The 18851-nt window shown below is 52.1% G+C and overlaps 1 protein-coding gene across 3 annotated transcripts; it reads left to right on the plus strand.

The window, feature by feature from the left end:
- The first annotated feature begins 1749 nt into the window (after positions 1-1749).
- On the plus strand, positions 1750-11911 carry UPK3A (uroplakin 3A). 3 transcript variants are annotated; one of them, XM_019651673.1, is made up of 6 exons: positions 1750-1868; positions 2908-3063; positions 4900-5179; positions 7685-7839; positions 9004-9136; positions 10727-11911. In XM_019651673.1, exons 1-6 carry the CDS (start codon positions 1817-1819, stop codon positions 10884-10886), a joined length of 936 nt encoding a protein of 311 aa, XP_019507218.1. In that variant the 5' UTR covers positions 1750-1816; the 3' UTR covers positions 10887-11911. The 3 variants fall into 3 exon arrangements, with proteins under 3 accessions (XP_019507218.1, XP_019507220.1, XP_019507221.1); XM_019651675.1 differs by having other exon boundaries at positions 7757-7839; XM_019651676.1 differs by having other exon boundaries at positions 7685-7762; positions 10727-10832.
- Positions 11912-18851: the final 6940 nt, after the last annotated feature.

Genomic DNA, 18851 nt, shown 5'->3' on the forward strand with positions numbered 1-18851 from the left:
TTTCCAACCCATAAATTCTCCGAGTTTCAAATTCTAAGGAGGCTTGTGCAGGGCTGGGGTTTGCATAACCTTTCACATCACAGAATTTCCTGCTTTGCGGCCTCCCAACAAGCAGTCCTCTAGGCCAGGGTTCAGAAAGACAAGGTGTGAAGGACTGAGGTATATAAACAGACCTAAGTCAGACTGAAGCCCAGGGCCCTGGAATTCACTTGATCAAAAAGGGGAAAATTTTTTTTCTTTTGCCAAAATTTTTTAGAATGTGCACTAGGGCTCTGAGGCACAGCGCGGGGACATTGGCAGGTGTCAGGGCCTCTTTTCACCCGTGTCCCTCTGTGCAGACCAGCATGGGTGTCTCCCAAGCGAATGTGCCACAGTGACTTTTTTTTCCCTCCACTTTTCCCCTCTACAGAACATGCCAGACAAAAGTCAGCATCTGTGGAGACTGTTTATAAATCCGAGGCTTTCTTTTTTATGCAGAACTTTTTTGAGTCTTAGCAGATTATTATTTTAACTCCCCCACCCCCCCAAATGTTCTCTCCATATTTGGGCAAGCTAAGAGAGCAGAGGACTTTTTGTTTGTTTTTTTCATTTGAAACAGCTGAGTTTTGGAAAAGACGTCGGTTTCCTGGGCCTTCTCCCTCTCACGGTAACTCTGGGCTGAGTTTGTGGAATCAACTCTGCCGGCCTCTGATAAACTCCAGGCTCACAAACAATCACTGAACGAGAAATATCAGTCCATGAAAATTCTTGGAGGGAAACCTCACCTTTTACTCATGAGTTCCTTATCTCCGGGGCATCTCCTGTGCCCCGGAGATAAGGATCTGACTATCCACTCAGAGCTGAGAGGCCATCAAACGCCTCCCTCCCCACTTTACAGAGGGGAAACTGAGGCCCATAGAAGGGAACAGCGTGTTTCTTGCTGAGCACAGAATCTCTTCTAACATTTTTACCTAAAAATATTCAAATCTGTAGAAACATTCCCAGAACAATACAATGAATACGCATATTTACCAATTATTAACATTGTGCTGCATTTGTTTTATCTCTTACTCTCCCTCACCCTGAATACGTGCGTGCTAGTTTCACATACCGGGACACTTCCCCGCACAAGACTCCAGCATGTACCTTCTCCATAACCACAATGCAGTGGTCACACTTAGGAAATTTAACATCTAATCAATATTATTATTCAATACACATTCCATAACTCAAAATTTTCTCATTGCCATGCTAACTGTAATAGTGCCTGTTACAGGTTATTTGTTTTTATCCAGGTGCAGCCTTGGTCTCGCACCTATGAGCTGAAGGGGTCACACCAACAGTCTCCAAACAGCTCACAGACTCAGGACTTCAAAGTTTCCATGGCAGCACTTTCACTGGTTAACCCGGTTCATCTTCTCAAGAGCCCACTGAGTATCTGGTACCTAGTAGGGTTCCTATAAATAGTTTAGAAACTAGCGTCCCCATTTTACAGTACGGAGACTGAGGATCAAAGAGGGGTGGCTTGACCCCCCCAGGTCTCATTAGAAGAGAAGCTCTGGGAAAGCACCGATCAGGTCTCCGCACGCAGTAGGTGCTTTGGTAACGGCTTCTGCTCAGACCGATGTGCGCCCTGGGGCACTTTTGCAGGCCAGGAAGCCCGGGGCGGGGCGTATGCAAATAGCCCGCGAGAGACCGCGGATTGGCTGGCGCGGGCGGGGGCGGGGACAGGGCGCGCCGAGGGCCCTGGGCTGGCAGGTGCGCCGCGTGGGAGAGGCGCGGTGCACGCTGTCCCCCTGGACCTCCCGCCCCGCGCTGTCGCGGCTTGTCCCAGGCGATGCCTCCGCTCTGGGCCTTGCTGGCCCTCGGCTGCCTGCGGCTCTGCTCAGGTAAGCGGATGTTGAGAGGAGGGATCCTTGCCCAGGTTGGGCGGGCAGCTGTGTCCTGCACTCTGACCCTCCTCAGGAGTCCTGATAGGAGCCTGGATGGGAAGGGGCTTTGGGGATAGCACCCTCATTTATTCACTCCAGGAATAGACACGGATACCTGCTCTGTGCCAGGTCCTGTGCAGGCTCTTGGGGCCCAGATATGAATAATAACCAACACTGACTGACTAATAAATAAGCTTCCCCTGGTGGGAACTCCAGGGCTCATGGATGACAGAGCCCTGTGATGGATGCTGCAAAAGACAGACACACAGAGGACTGTGGGATAGCAGAGAAGCACTGCACTAGACTCATGGTGATTCCTGGACTGGGGAGATAAAGGAGCTTTTAGGTGAAGGAGTAGCTCGGCGGGTCAAGAGAGGAGGAAGTGGCATGGTCTATCTTGGGAACCTCCTGTCCATTGTCCATCCAGGTGGCTGGCGCTTGGGGTGAGAGAGGTGTGCATAGAGGTGAGACTGGAGGCCCAATAAAGCAAGGTCCAGAACTTCAGGACCTCGCTGCCCCGTCAGAGAGACTGGACTGCATTGGAGAGCAGTGGGGAGCCACAAAAGGGGCCTAGCAAGAGAGTGACAGGGTCAGATTCGCATGTTAGAGAGCAGGGCATGGGTGGAGGGCTTGTTACTAGGGTCCAGGCAAAGAGGGTGGGACTCTGAGGCCGGGTGGAGAGGTGCTTAGGAGGGGCAGTGGGGCTCTTGGCGATTGAATGTTTGCAGGGGGAGAGAGTGGGCAGCAGTTCGGCTGGACTGCCCGATTCCTGGCCAGGATGACCGGGTGGGAGCAGGGTGCTCTCCATGTCTGAGACACTTTCCTGAGATGACCCACATGAAATGTGAAGCCCAATGCCTGGCACAGAGCAGGTGCTCAGTAACTGTATGCAAACATGTGTGTGCATATGTGTGTGTGTGTGTTGGGGGAGGGCAAAGAATGCCCATAAGTGTGGACAGTTCTGCCAGGGGTCAGCTCCTGTCATTGCATCCACCAGGTGTGAACCTCCAGCCCCAAATGGCCAGCGTGACCTTTGCCACCAATAACCCCACCCTCAGCACCGTGGCCTTGGAAAAACCTCTCTGCATGTTTGACAGCACAGTGGCCCTCAGTGGCCCCTACCAGGTCTACCTCTATGTCTTGGTGGATTCAGGTGAGGAGCTGCTTCCTTCTGGGTATGCTGAAAGGGGCTTTGACCTGTCCGCAGGGCGGAGGGAAGGAGGCGGGTAGAGGGGTGCTTCCTCCCTGTAACTCATCTACCCCCATGCGGCTCAACAGCCTGCACTTGTGTCTGCTCTGTGCCAGCCCTGGGCTGGGGGCTGCAGTCACAGACATGGCCTTGCCCTGAAGGGACATCCAGTCTAGTGGGGGAAATCATAATGGCACGAATCACTGAGTACCTACATCATGCCAGGCACCTTGCACACCTTACAGCCAGCCTGCAAGGTAACTACAGTTGACCCTTGAACAACACGGTTTGAACTGCTTGGGCTCACTCATACATGGATTTTTTTCAATACTGTAAATGTATTTTCCTTTCCTTATGATTTTCTTTTCTTTTTAAGATTTTATGGGGGGAATTGGGGTAGGGGAACAGTGTTGAGGAATTGGGGAAGGGGAACAGACAAGTTGTCCTTCAGTCTTAGTTGTGGAGGGCGCAGCTAGCTCAGCTCCAGGTCCAGTCGCCATCCAGCCGCCTATCGGCAGCTCACATCCACTCAGCTCAAGGTGCTGTGTTTAATCTTAGTTGTGGGTGGGTGACCCACAATCCCATGAGGGAGTCAAACCGGAAACCTTGTTGTTAGGAGTACGTGCTCTCACCAGCTGAGCCATCCTGCCACCTGTTGGCAGCTCAGCATCAGCTCAGCTCAGGCGCAGCTCACTGGCCCCTGTGGGAATTGAACCAGCGACCCTGTTGCTCAGAACTTGTGCTCTTAACCAACTGAGCCACTCGGCAGCCCCTCATAATTTTCTTATTAATAACATTGTCTTTTCTCTCGCTTTCTTTATTGTAAGAATACAATACATATAAGATACAAAATATGTGTTAGCCGACTGTTCATGTTATCAGTAAGGCATCTGGTCAACAGTAGGCTATTAGTTAAGTTTCTGGGGGTCAAAAGTTATATTCAGATTTTCAACTGTGCCCCTAATCCCCGTGTTGTTCACGGGTCAACTGTATTATGATGTCCATCGCAGGGCAAAGAATCAAGGCTCAGAGAGGCGGATTCACTCACTGGAGTCCCCGGAACTGGAGAGCGAATCCAGACTCTCGATTGTCAAGCCCCAGTCCTGCCTGAGATGGCTCAGATGAGTGTTTTCGAGGGCTCCCACGTGTGTGGACCTGCTGGCCCCAGCCCAGCCCTCGCCCATTCACTAGAAGTAATCCTGGGCTTCCAGAGAGAAGGAACCCAGTGACAACCTCTTACCTTTCTAGAAACCAGCCACTTACAACCCCTCATTTAGGGTCCTTTTATTCTTCCAGCAAACATTTATTGACCTCCTACTTACCTGTGCCCAAGAGCTGTGGGCACTGTGGGGTATTTTTCTCCCATTTCACAGGCCAGGGTCAAGAGAGGCAAAGTGAGTTGTCCAAGATCGCTCAGCTAGCAAGGAAGAGACCTTGGGCCCACCATAGGTCTGCCTGCCTCCACGCTGTTTCCCCTGTACCATGTGGCCTCTTTTCCCATTTCACAGAAGACAGTCCGGTGAAGAAATGACAGTAGTCTGTTGGGGTGGGAGGGTTACAGGCCTGTGACGAGATGAGGTGGCTGAGAGCCGCACTCAGCGGTCGAAGCAGGAGAAGGGCTGCTGTCCATCACCCGCCATGCACTGGGTGCCCTTGAGAGCAGGGACTGAGCCTGCCCCGTACCTGCGCCCTGAGCACAGTGCTGGCTCAAAGAGAATATCCAGGGCCATTTGATGAATGACCGAGTGAGTGACCGAGCTGGGGTGGCCAGGAAGCTCACGCCCGACACTCTCTCTACAGCCAGCTCCAGGAATGCCTCTGTGCAGGACGACACCCAGACCCCGCTGAGCTCCACGTTCCAGCAAACAGACGGGGGGAGGACAGGCCCTTACAAGGCCTCCGCCTTTGACCTGGCCCCCTGTAGCGACCTGCCCAGCTTGGCTGCTGTAGGGGATGTGTCCCGGGCCTCCGAGATCCTGAACGCCTATCTCATCAGGGTGGGCACCAATGTGGCCTGCCTGTCTGACCCCAATTTCCAGAGCGTCTGCAACCCACCCCTGTCAGCGGCCACGGAGTACAGGTGAACGTGGGCAGCTGCGGGAAGGAGAGTGGCAGATGTGCCCCAACTCGGGAAAACCCAGAGCTGGTGAAGTGCGAGGCCACGTGTCTTGAGCGCTTGTTATGTGCTATGGACCATTCTGGGTCCCATGAAGGGCTTCCTGGTCATGTGACCAAGCACAGGGCCCCATCCTCAGAAGGGACCCCGCTTGGCTTAATGCTCTGCCATCTTGAAATTCTTAATTTTTTTAACAAGGGGCCCGAATTTTCATTTTGCACTTGGCCCCACAAATCATGCACCGGGTCCTGGCCCATCACCCAGGGGGGCACTCACCCCCCCCCGCATTCCCCCTCATTTAATAAGAAAGGAAACTGTGGTCCAGAGAGGGAAGGGGGTCACCTGGTGAAAAGCTGGGGCCCCACGTGAACTAGAGGCCCCCCCGAGGCCTTTCCAGCTACTACTTGATCCTTGGCTTTTTCCTGCCTCTCTCTGGTCGGGGCACATTTTTGTGGCCACCCCACCTCAGGGGGTCCCTCATTCATTTCCACAGGTCTTCTCACGCAGATCTCAGGCCTCAGCCCTGACCCATGGCTAGAGGGTCTTCTTACCTGGTGTCAAAGCCACTCCTGTTACCATGGAGATGCGTAGGTTGGGGTCTCTGTACCTTCTAGGCTGCCCTTGGGGGCCAGGCTGTCACTTATCTGCCATCCTCTCAGACAGTTTGCCCCTCCTTTGGCCTCAGTCCCCACCTCCTCTGTCCCACCCTCCACCGTCCCCTATGACCTTGTTCTTAACCTCTCCCTCCTCTTTGATGGCGAAGCCTACCCCACCTTGGGGACGCTAGCGCAGGTCCCAGCCTCTGGAACTCTTATTCAGACCTAAAGAAGTGGGGGATTTTTAGGCAAAACGCTGATTTTAAAGGTCTTAATTTTTTTTTCTGTGTTAAACTAGAGGGTATCAATTTCTTTCTATTAATTAATTAATTAATTTAAAGATTTTATTGGGGAATCAGAGAAGGGGAACAGACAAGTTGCTGTCTTTTTTTGTTCTTCAGTCTAGTTGTGGAGAACGTCGCTTCACTGACCCATGTTGGTATTATCATTACGCTCTTCCTGGGTGAGGCAAATCGCTCGCTGGCCATTGGACAGCAGCTCACGCCAGCTGCCGGCTGCTCACGCTGGCTGCCAGCCACACATGGTAGCTCATGGCAGCCCACTGCAGCCCCACTGCAGCCCTGCTGCAGTCTACACAGACTCCGGCGATTCAATGATAGCCCAGCTCCAGGTTGAGCTGTTGTTCACCATCTTAGCTGTAGAGGGCGCAGTGTCACTGGCCCTCATGTGGGATCCAAACTGGGGCCCTGCTGCTCAGAGCTGGCGTCCCAAGCCAGCTCTTAGCCAATGCGCCACTTGGCCAGCCCTATTTATTTATTTTTTAATTTTTTACTTTTGTTGGGGAGGGGGAAGTTTGAAGGGACAGAAGTTTGGTGCTGGGAGCTTAGGATATAAGGTAAAAGCAATTGGACTCTCTGGGGAAGGAGTATGGCCCCAGGGTGATGGGAAAACACAGCGGAAGGGTGAAGTGGGGAGAGAAAGAGTAGTGGGTGGGCTGGAGGGGACCTGGAGCAAGAGAAAAAAAAATAAGGAACACTTCACGAATTTGGGTGTCATCCTTGTGCCGGGGCCATGCTGACCTCCTCTGTATCTTTCCAATTTTAGTATATGTGCTGCCGAAGTGAGCACGAGGCTGTCAGTTTCTTAGGTCTCAGAACATCCATCATTTTAAACAGGCCTTAACTTGGCCATGAGTATTTTGTACTGTATCGCCTGGCTTCCTCTATGATTTGTAATGCTCAATTGGGATTATCTGCATGTAAAATGGAGCCCTTATTCCACAGCAGCAGGAATGGATATTATTATTTTTTAAGTCTTTTTTTTGGTGATTCCAAGGACCAAGCTGGGAATAATGGAAGACAAAAACGCGAGGAGGACAAATGGGTCAAGACTCAGCAAACAGGCTACGTGTGTGTGTGTGTGTGTGTGTGTGTGTACATACATACAGAGGGTGCCAAAAAATGTATACACATTTTAAAAAAGGAAAAAACCATACTAAAATTATGCAGACGGTAACCACTTTGAGCACCTCTTGTAATTGCAGAAGTCAAACTTGACTTGTATTCATCTTTTGTTATCGGTATATATTGACTATTACAATTTTAATATAGTTTTTTCCTTTCTTAAAATGTGTATATATTTTTTGGCACCCTGTGTGTGTATATATATCTATATATACACACACAATAGAGAAACAGAGGGGGCTCCCAGAGGGAGAGCCTGGAGGAGGGCCACGGACGTTGAAGGCTTCCTGGAGGAGGCGGCATCAGAGCCTGGCAAGGGTCTGGGGCAATAATACGTGGCAACGGTGCTGATGCTAAGTCCAGCGCTGTCCTGTTGCCCGGAGCCCACTGTCGCCGCCCAGATTTCTACCTCCTGGAAGTCCTCACTTTGTCCTCCACCCCACCATCAGAATCTCTCCGACCTCGCTGTGGCCGGAGCTCACAGGATGGGTGGAAGTCATCCTCACTCCGTCTCCTTCCAGATTCAAGTACGTCCTCGTCAACATGTCCACGGGCTTGGTACAGGACCAGACCCTGTGGTCGGACCCCATCCGTACCAACAGGCGTAAGTGGTGAGGGTGGGCTGGGGGTGGTCCTCAGGGGAACCTGGGAGAGCAGACTCAGGCTGTCACCTGAAAAGCCTCCCCAGACACAGCCAGGCCACTGGGCTATGAGGAAAATGCATCTGAAAATAATTTCACCAGAAACTTCATCCTTCCCTCCTTACCTCCTTCCTTGAGGGCCAGGTGCTGTAACAAAGGAAGGGGGAGGATTGCTGGTGTTTGGGCCTGGCTGGATGGGTGTGGCTACAGCCAAAGTCGGGAGGCTTCCCAGCCCTCACAGTGCGTTTGCCTCCAAGGGGTGTGCAGTTGAGCAGTTCTGAAAGGTCACCAGAGGTCACGCAGCTAGTGGGGGGTAGTGAGGCCTGTGTGTGGCCCAGGCAGCTCTAGAGACACCATTACTCTGCAACTGACGGAGAGTCCTGAATACCAGCCTAGCCTCTGAACCCTGCTGCTGTGTGAGCCCTGCAGGACCTGTTTCCACATCTGAGAAGTGGGAAGAAGAATCCTTGCTCGGCCTCCCCAGCAGGGTTCCTTTGGGTATTTTAGACAAAAGGGCTAGGCCAGCTTTCGGGGCAGGGCCTGAGGTCAGTGGGGTCAGTGAGGTCAGGGCCAGAGCGTGCCCTTTGGGGCCAGACAGACCTATTGGCTTGAGTCTGGCATCTGAGTGCCTTTGAACTCAGTCTCCCTAAGCTGCAGCAGGCAAACTGCAGAACAGGGGTCTTGCGGGCTCTACATGGGACAATGGCCAGAAAGGGGCCAGCTCACAGTAGGACATTTATTTGTTTACTTTGTTTCAAAAGTGTGACACTGGCCAGAGCAGAGGCAGGGCCACGGTCCAGCTGGTTCTCGCCTTTGCTTCACCTTTAATAGTTTATAATCTACATCCCTTCCATCTCACCAGAAGACTGGAGTCAGTTTATAATTGAAAATTATGTGCAAAGACAGTTAAAAGAGGAACAGACCAGACACACAGGAGAAAGCTGGGAAGTAGGACGTGGGGGCAAGCAAGATAATTGCACCTCAGCGCTGGGGGGAGACGGTCATGGAACTGGGTCCCCACTTCATCCCTGGGACTTGCAGCCACCAGTGCTGGGGGGACTCTGTGCATCCCTGTAAGAAGGCTGAGGGTGCAGTGTCTTGGGAGTAATGGGCCTGTGTCCCGTCAGTCACCCCGTACTCGGTAATCGACACGTGGCCGGGCCGGCGAAGTGGCGGCATGATCGTGGTCACCTCCATCCTGGGCTCCCTGCCCTTCTTCCTGCTCCTGGGCTTTGTCGGTGCCATTGTCCTCAGCCTCATGTGAGTACCGCCAGCTGGAGGGTGGGGCTGGGCGGACACACTAGACCTGCTCCATGGGGAGGGTCTCTGAGGCAGGGGAGAGCCCTGCAGGCAAAGGAATTGCTTTCCACCCTGGGTGAGGTGGGGTCCGGTGAGCGGGAGCTGAGTCTTGGGGCATTCAAGGTCAAGGTCAGCTGGGTAGGGAGGGGCTTTGTGGGCAGATCCCAGGTCTGACACTTAACAGCTGCACAACCTTCGGCGCGTATCCTCCTATGCCTCAGGTTCCTCCTCTGTAAAATGGAGATACTAATAAATATTATCCACCCCACAGAGTTGTGAATGTTCAGTGAAATAATCCCTATAGAGTCCTCAGGGCAGTGCCCAGGCACTGAACAAGAGTCAGCTTTTGTTGTCATTCTGATTCACCCACTTGCAGTACAGATGGGGAAATTGAGGTCTGAGGAAAGGAAGCACGGCCCAAGGTCACACAGCCAGTTAAAACCGAGCTGGGACCAGAGCCCCAGTGTCCTGGCCCCACTAACAGCTCGGATTTGTGTCTGTTTGGATGGATTAGGACTCCAGGCCTCTGTGGGGTGTCTGGAGCAGCTGACAGGGCTGCCTGGTAGGGAGACAGGCGTGTCCACAGCCCAGATCCTGCCTGGAGTATCAGGGTGGGTTTCCTGGAGGGAGGAATACAGGAGCCAACTCTCCTCAGGACAGGGATGGGTGGAAGTCACATGCAGTGTGCTTCTCAGCGGCAGAGGGAGCTCCAGGGGACTTGGAAGCTCAAGAGGGGTGCTCGTCCCAGCGGGAGTGAGGAAGCAGGTGGAAAAGCTGCTTAGAATCGGTGATATTAAGTGGACATGTAGAAATTAGCCAGGCAGGAAAAGACGTGGGAGGGTCGGGGATGGGAAGGGGGGCAGTGAACTTGGAAATCATGCTGAACCTCTGACATTTGAATTAAAATCACCAATAATAGATGAGATCAGCCACCAAAAGGCTGGTCTGCCTGGCCAGACCTGGGAGCAGTCAGGACAGGGTTTTGTCCTTCTGTCCCTTTGGGCAACACCCTAACCTGGCTCTGAAGGTCCTGTTAGCTGACTTAGCCTGGTTCTTCCATTTACTCCTCCAACCATCCCCTGCCCAGCTCCAGCTGCACCAAACTTCCCACTGTTGCCCCATTGACACTCCCCAGCTATGCTTATCAAATGTTTGGAATGCCTTTCTACGCCCCCATTCTTAACTGCTCCCTCCTCCAGGAAGCCCTCCTGTGGCTCCCACCTGGATTTGTCCATTCTGTCTGGTCATTGTCTGCCTGGTCCATCTCCCCATACAATCTTAGCTCTTTAGGGACATGGGACAATGGACTCCAAGTATCCAGCTTATGGTAAGACCTGTAAATTGCTTGCTCACGTAGTTCCAAAAGAGTGACACTTTCCTTATCCCAGGGCCTGGCACACAGTAAGTACTCTGGAAAGATTGGTTTATTGAATGAATGCCTAAAAGGACATCTGTGAAAGCAAAGTCTAAATAGAAAGGTTCCTGACCAGCTAAAGGGGTTTAGGCTTGATCTGTGCCCCTAACCCTGGTTCTCTTCATCCCCTTGGTCAGAGACATGGGCGGTTCTGATGGGGAAACCACGCATGACTCCCAGATCACGCAGGAGGCCGTCTCCAAGTCCCTGGGCACCTCGGAATCTTCGTACACATCTGTGAACCGAGGGCTACCCCTGGACAGGGCAGAGGTATATGCCAGCAAGCTCCAGGACTGAGCGGGCTCCATTCCTGGAAGGCAGCCTTCTCCCCTGACCCCACCCCAGGTGAAACTGCCTGTTGGTCCAACTGCAGGAAAACTTTTAATAAAATCTTCCCCAGAATTTGAGTTCAATAAAGATTTACAGAACAAATGTGTGAGACAATAAGTGAATGAATAAATGAGTCTGTGTGGTATTGAGGGGTTAGATTGTTTTCTAGAGGGCGGGGGCCGGGGACTAATTTTCAGTTAAAGCGAAGGTGGTGAGGGCTGAAAGGATCAGGGCTGTGAGAACACCTGGTTGTCTGACCTCCTCGTGTGAAGTGGGGAAATCAGCACCTTTTCCCGATCGCCTCACGGGAGTGTTAGGGGTCCCGTGAGACTGGCTGTACGTGCAGCTGTTGGACAGTGTTTGGGGTTTGCTGGCTGCGAGGCACTAGAAACCGAACTATGCCCTGGGTGCCACTCTACTGGCAACTCGTCTTGTCAAACCCCCTCTCCATCATCTCTTTCTGGGGTTCAGCTTCCTCATCTGTGAAATGGACTGATGTAAACTGTTCATTTCAAGGCCACAAACGCCTGAGTTCCTTCACAGCTTTCCTGTCCCAGTGGGAGGGCAGGGCAGAAGAGGCTACAGGACACAGAAGAGGGCACCAAGTCTGCTTGGGGACGAAGGGGCTCTCCAGCCCTGGGTCTCCACTCGGATGACTCAATTCTGTCTTCTGAGCCAGGTAGCAACACCGCTTCCCTTTTGCAGATGTGCAAAACAAGCCGCAGTCCCACTTCTCATCACCGAAAAAAGAAGTTTATTGGGTTTGGTTAAGGCAGGAGCACTAGCCGCCAGCTGTCAGGAAACTGCCCCAGCAGCTGATGGGGTGTTCCGGGGGCACCGGTGGTTCTCCTGGGGCACGGATGCCGACACCTGCACAGATTGACAAGAGGGGGATCCAAAGCTGAGAAGGCAGGCGGCAGGGGCCGTGAGAAGAAACCGAAGAGCAGAGAGCGGTCAGGAGAAGCCAAAGCAGTTGATGGTCAGCCAGGGTGGCTGGAGCTGCAGGCGCTGAAAGGAGCCAGTCCCTGGGTTGTGGGGACAGGAAGAGGGAATGGTGGGTGCCGCTTCTGGGAGGACACCCAGCCTGGGTGTGCCGGACACCCCTGGGGTCCTCAAGACTGGCTTGGGGAGCCCTGGAACTCCCGCCTCCCCAGTCGCGGCACATCCTCCCCAGAGCCCCGCCCCCTTTAGGGCGGTCCTGCTGGCTCTCCTCCCCGCCTCCCCTGGTCGGTGGGAAGCCTCCTGGAAGTCTGTCCTTGTCACAGATTCATGCAACTTTGCATTCTCTTTTATAGCATGCCTGTATTTATTTTCATGTTTAAATTGAGGTAAGATTCTCACAACATAAAATTAACCACTTTAAAGTGAACAGTTCAGTGGCCATTTAGTAAATTCTCAATGCTGTGCACCCACCACTTCTAACTCGTTCCAAAACGTTTTCCTCACCAGAAATGGAAACCCCAAACCCCATGCCTATTAAGCAGTTACTCCCCATTGCCCCAAGCCCCTGACAATCACCAATCTGTTTTCTGTCTCTATTTTGGATTCATCTACTCTGGACATTTCATCTAAATGGAATCGTACACTATGTGACCTTTTGTGCCTGGCTTCTGTCACTGAGCATAAGGTTTTTGAGGTTCATCTACATTGTAGCACGTATCAGTACTTCATCCCTTTTCACGGGTGAGTAATATTCCATTTCCTGGATGTGTCATTCGTGGTTGATTGACACTTGGGTTGTTTTCACCTTGGGCTATTGTGCCACTATTTGGCTTCTTAGAACAGTGCTGCTATGAACAGGCATGTTTGTGTATTTGTTTGCACACCTGTTTTCAGGTGTCTCGGGTATATACCTAGGAGTGAATGGCATTGCTGGGTCATATGGTCATTCTATGTTTAACTTTTTGAGGAACTGCTAAACTGTTTTCCACAGCAGCTGCACCATTTTGCATTCCTACCAGCAATGCAGCCTGTATTTGTTTTAATATCAAATATGCTGGAGCACAGTGGTTGCTGTGGAGAAGGCCCCCTATTTATTCTATAGGTTTGGGCGTCCCTTGGTCTGGATCCATCCCCCAAATTGAAAGGCAGGAACTCCAGGAAACCTGAGCACCGTTCTGTTAGCAGCAGCCACCCCTCGTGGGAGTAGCTGGTCAGTGGTTGCCCCCTTGATGCCGAGTCTAGCCCTCTTTCCACTGGCTAATCGAGGCCCCAGGGAACGTGAGCTTCCAGCTACTGAGAGACTTTACCAACTGCTCATGACACAAAAGCTAAAGGGAGTAAATTGGTTGAACATATAGATAAGCAGCTGTTTCAGGGCCGTGAGGAAGTGAGCCAATGAATGACCGTTCCATCCATTTGCTCCGGCAGGACCCAGCTCCCTTGAGGATGAGTCTCGTCTCCCCAGAGGGCATCAGCTCCCTGTTCTGGCCCCGTGAGATGCCACTGGGAGAGGCTGCTGATGTCCTGGGTGAAGCTCAGCCCCTCTGGAATCAAACAAGTCTGACTTACCTGTCAGCCGAGAGACCTTGGGTGAGCCACTTCATCTCCTGCGTTTCCTCATTTGTGAGAAAGGGGCCATGAGCGGAACACAGCCTCTGTGAGGTCATGAGGGCAGAACGGAATGGTACTTGTCAGCCCTCGTGATCGCCTCTCCCTCCATCACAGCACCGCCTTGCTCTCAGTTGTAATTGTTTGAAGCAGTGTCTTAGGCTGAGCTGGAGGGCAGGTTAAAGGTCGGATCCTTTTCTGTGAGACCCCTGCACTCCCCAGCTCAGCGCGTGGCAAGGGGAGAAAGGAGTCTGGCAAAAGGGAGTCAAGTGTGACTTCTGGGTTTGGGGACGGGGCCACTGAGTACCTGGTGGTGCCCTCAACCAAAATGGGGACAAACAGGTTGGCTTGGAGGAATCAGGACTCTGGGGGAAAGTGAAATGTAAGCGGCTTATGACGTAGCAGGCGGGGCTGAGTAATAGGCGGTGGGTACCCAGGTCAGCAGCAGCTCTGGGCGACAAAAGGGCTGCAGATATCATACTTGGCAGGGTTAGAGTGGGACTGATGCAGTTACCCCCAATTATTCGCTGCCCCTCACTTTTAAAGGTCTATACTTGCTCTGCCCATTGTCATCAGGCCCCCGCCATGGCGTGAGCTGGGGGCCACTTCTGAGCAGCTATAATAAGAACCACTGGATGGTTCCCCATCACCCTTATCCCTTCAGCATAAGAAATACACCCCGTGGTGGTGGTAGTGGGGGGCGCTCTGAGTCCGCCTGGGCCCCTGAATGAAGGAGCCACGTGGAGCAGAACCACAGCTGTCAAAGCAACCAGGAAATAAACCTTGTGCTGTAGCCCCCTGAGATCCTAGGGCTGGTTGTCCCTGTGGGCGGCGGGGAGGGGAGCAGCTCTGAGCCTGTGCCACCCTTGCACGTACCCACATCGGCCCCTTAGGCTTCCCCACAGCTGCTCTTGAGTCTTGGCGGAATGCCCTGTGATTCTCCCAGGACAGGGACGCTCAGGAGGTCTGCTAGTTGCTGCCACAGGCTGTGTGCCACCAGCCTCCACTTCTTCCCACGAGGCTGCTGTGAGCCAGTTTCCCACACGGTTCAGATGAGCTGGGGGGCTTCCTGCCTCGCCTCTTCCCGGCTTGGGGTGAAGCTGCAGAACCGCTTACCTGCGGCCCCTGCACGGTGCCCACCACTTTGTGGCCCCTTTTATTTCAGCATCAGCCTGTGGGATGAGGAATGCAGGCAGCTGGGGCCTTTGCTCTCTTGCTGTTGCCGTGTGAGTCGCACAAGAACTCTCAGTTTCTGTTTGTTTATCACCAGCCGTTAGCCTGGCCTTGACAATCATATGGCAGCATAACTAAGCAAGGCTTTCGGGGGGGGGGGGGCAAAGGAAGGACAGCCAAAGAGGCAGGAAGAGAACTCACTGGAGAGCCGCCCCTTACCCCCCCAAACCCACTCTGTGACCCCATTCTGTCTCTGGCATCTGTTTTCTTCCTCGGTCACAGAACCTCGCTGTCACTCTGACAGTGACAGTGCTACTCAACCCCCGCACTTTTGCAGACAAAACAGCCCCTCCTCCTTCCAATGTGGCTCCCACTCAGATGCAGCCCCAGGGAGGGGGGTATACTGTCATCTTTCAGAGGGTGAGTTTGGATTCTGGGGGTGGGGGGTGGGAGGCAGAGGAGCAAGCCTTTGCCAAGTTCCAACCAGCTCTACCCAATCTGTGCAGAAGGAGCCAAGCTGGTGGGCGGGGGGTGGGTGGGAGATGCTGGGCTTGACTCATGGGCTCTGGGCTGGACTCAGGCTTCACAGAAACTTCTAATTTTAAATACCCACAGAAGCCATTTTTCTAGCTCGCTTCTCAGATTCTCAAGGATCCCTCCTCCCATGGCTGAGAGGGCAGGGCCTTCAGAGCTGAGCTTTCCGCCTCTACACGAGGCTGTTTCACTTCCCTCCCACCCCAATCATGGTTCACCAGTTAGCCAATCACAGTAGACATGCTGTGTGATGTGGGGCAAGGAAGTAACCTCTCTGGGCTCCCCTGACCTCATGTGTGCAAAGAGGGTCAGAATGCTTGGGAAGGCTGCTCCAAAATAGGTGATTTTTTTCCCCTGAGATCCCATCAATCACAAAGGGATGCCATTCAATTCAATCCAATGGGACCCTGAGCCCCAGGCTTAGGAAACCTTGGAGCCACCCGTCTGGATGGAAGAACAGGAATGCACAGAGGGAGTCAGAGCAGAGCCTTGCACAGAGAATGGTCTGGCTTTCAACACACAGGCCAGGTTAGAGGTGCTGTAGGAATCCAGAGGTAGGACTTCCTCCCCACTCCCTCCCAACCAGGGCTAGACATAGTTGGGAGGACTTCCTGGAGGAGGTGGCACTTCTCTCAGATCCCTACAACTTGTAACCCAGAGCTCCTGAGGCCAGAGGTCATGTCTCACAGCCCTGTTACTGGTAGACAGATGCTCAGTAAGTAGGAACAAGTTCCTGGGGTATCAGGAATATCATTCTTACAACTCCTTTTAAAAATTATTAATTTTAACTTTTACAGACACGCATGCATACAGTCTGCTTAACAAGAAAGAAGAGAAGGCCTCAGTCCTGTGCCCTGTGCATTCCTCAGGAGAACCATGGTTACCGATTCAATGAGTCTCCCTCCAGCCTCCTCTGCAGAGCCCTCCACTTGGCAGGAGAGGCACCCACTGTCACTGTTCTCCCTCTTTTTTGGGCCGTGTGACAATCCAGGGATGGACATGGAAATGGCCAAGAAGCCCGGGCTGGTGCTCTAGCCTTGTTTGCCCAGCTCTTCCCCAATGCCACCTTTGGAGGACGTGGGGACACCTCTGCCCCTGGGAGCTCAGGAACACCCACCCACTGGGCTGGGAACAGCACCCCTCAGGGAGCCCCTGCTCCCCATCTCCCCATTGGGGTCCTATCTCATTCTCCAAAGCTCGCTCTCTCCTCTCAGCTCCAGTGAACCCCATCATTGTAAGACAACCCCAGGCCTCAGAACACAGAAGGACGATAACTTGCCAGGGGCACCCATTCCTCACCACACTCTCCCCTTGTCCACCTTAACTTTTCCACTTTATCGAACTATAATTGACATACAGTGAGCTGCACCTATTTAAAGGGTCTATGTGATGAGTCCTGACAAATGACTAAGCCACCACTGCAAGGGAGATGACGGACACCTCTATCTCCCCCCTCCCCCCAAGTTTCCCTCCTGCCCCTCCCCACCCCTCACTGATCTGACACTAGAGATGAGTTTGCATTTTCTAAAATGTCATATAAATGGAACCACATGGTGTGTCCTTTTATGGCTTCTCTCTACTCATCATATTTATTTTGAGATTGATCATGGTGCCTGTATCAGTCTTTTGTCCCTTTTGATTGCGGAGGCGTGTTCTGTTGTATGAACGTTCGCCAATTTGCTGATCCATCATTCACCTGTTGACCATGCGGGGTGGTTCCAGTTTGGGGCGGTCACAAGCAGAGCTCCTGCGGATATTCACATCCCCGTGTGGACATTGCTTTCACTTCTCTTGGGTAAATACCTTGGAATGGAATGACTGGATCGTAGGGTAGGTATATGATTACTTTTTAAAGAAACTGCTCAATTGTTTTCCAAAGCGATTGTACCTTTAAAAAAAAAACCTTTCTATTTTGAAAGAATTACAGATTCACAGCAAGTTGCGAAAACACGTGCCGGGAGGTTCCATGCAGGCTTCACCCTGACTCCCCAGTGCTACCATGTTACCATCTTATAGAACCATAGATTAATTATATCAAAACCAGAAATTACTATTGGGAAAACCCATGGAGCTTCTCCCTGTTTTCCCAGTTTCACAAGCACTCTGTGTGTCTGAGTTTCTATGCAATTTCACACAGGTGTAGATTTGTGTCACTACCATCATAATCAGGTACAGCAATGGTCCGTCACCACAAGCCTCCCTCTGTTACCTTGTTACAACCACACCCACCCCTCCCCCAACCCCTAACCCCTAACCCTTGGCAATCATTGATCTGCTCTCCATCTCTACAGTTGTGTTATTTCAAAAATGTTATATAAATGAGGTCATACAGTAGGTAACCTTTTGAGATGTGCTTTTTTTTTTCAACATAATTTCCTTGAGGTCCATCCCAGTAGTTGCAAACATCAATAGCCCTCTCCTTTTTAATTGCTGAGTAGTAGTCCATGATATAAATGTCCCACACTTAGTTTAACCATTCACCCACTGAGGGGCAGGTAGGTGGTTTCGGGCGTGGGGCTATTATGAATACAATTGCTCTGAACATTTGCATCAGGTTTTCACATGAACGTAGTTTTCATTCTTCTGGGATAAATATCCAAGAATGCCATGGCTGCCTTACACAGTTTACGTGCATGTTTACTTGGAAAAGAAACTGCCAAACTGCATTTCCAGAGGGGAGGGAAAAACCATTTTACATTCCTACCAGCAACCATCCAGTTTTTCTGCATGCCCATCAGCCTTTGGTGTTTGTCACAATTTTTTATTTTAGCTGTGCTGATAGGCATGTAGTGTTTGTACCGCCTCACCCTCCCACCAGCAGCGCATGAGTGTTCCAGTACCTCCCCGTCCTTGACAGCACTTGGGATGGCCAGTCTTTTTAATTCCGGCCATTTTGGTGGTCTGAAGTGACTTCTCACTGTGGTTTTGATTTGCATTTCCCCAGTGCATAATAATGTTGAGCATCTTTTCGGGTCTTTATTTGCCATCTATATGTCTTCTTTGATCAAACATGAGTTCAAATCTTTTGCCCAGCTTTTAAAAAATTGGGTTGTTTGTCTTATTATTGCGTTATAAGAGTTCTTTTTATATTCTAGATTGGGTTCTTAGATACATGATTTGCAAATTTCTCCCAGTCTGTGTCTTGTCCTTTTATTTTTGTAGGCATCTGTCCCTCACCCAACTTTGTTTTTCTTTTAGTCTCCTCATGCCCTGACACGTGTCTACTGTCAGTTTCCCCATCTACCCCGTCAGCTCCATGACAGGAGCTGTGGTGGCCTCAGCTGCTAGCACAGTGGGTGCTCCTGCTGGTCCCCCTGGCCATATCATGGCTGTGGGGGTGTGGGGGTGTGGAACGGACATGGGTTGGTGAACGGAGACCTCAGGGCTGCCTGCTGGAAACTTCTAGGCCGGCGGCAAGGAGGCCTGAGCTGGAGCACGAGTGGGGCCGGGTGGGGTGGCATGCGGGCAGACCCAGTGTCGGAGAAGGCGGGCCACAGAGACCTTTCTAAGGTGCACTTGCCAGGCTGTCCTCCTCCCTGTCCTGCAGGCAAAGCCATCCCCGAGCCACATACACCAACCTGCTGCGCAGCGCCAGCATCACAGCCCTTCTCGCCAGCCTGCCTAGAGGCGGAGCAGCGGGAATTACTGCAGGAAAGTGGTGTGTGTGTGTGTGTG

This window comes from Hipposideros armiger, unplaced genomic scaffold (assembly GCF_001890085.2).
Source record: "Hipposideros armiger isolate ML-2016 unplaced genomic scaffold, ASM189008v1 scaffold_164, whole genome shotgun sequence".
NCBI lineage: Eukaryota > Metazoa > Chordata > Mammalia > Chiroptera > Hipposideridae > Hipposideros > Hipposideros armiger.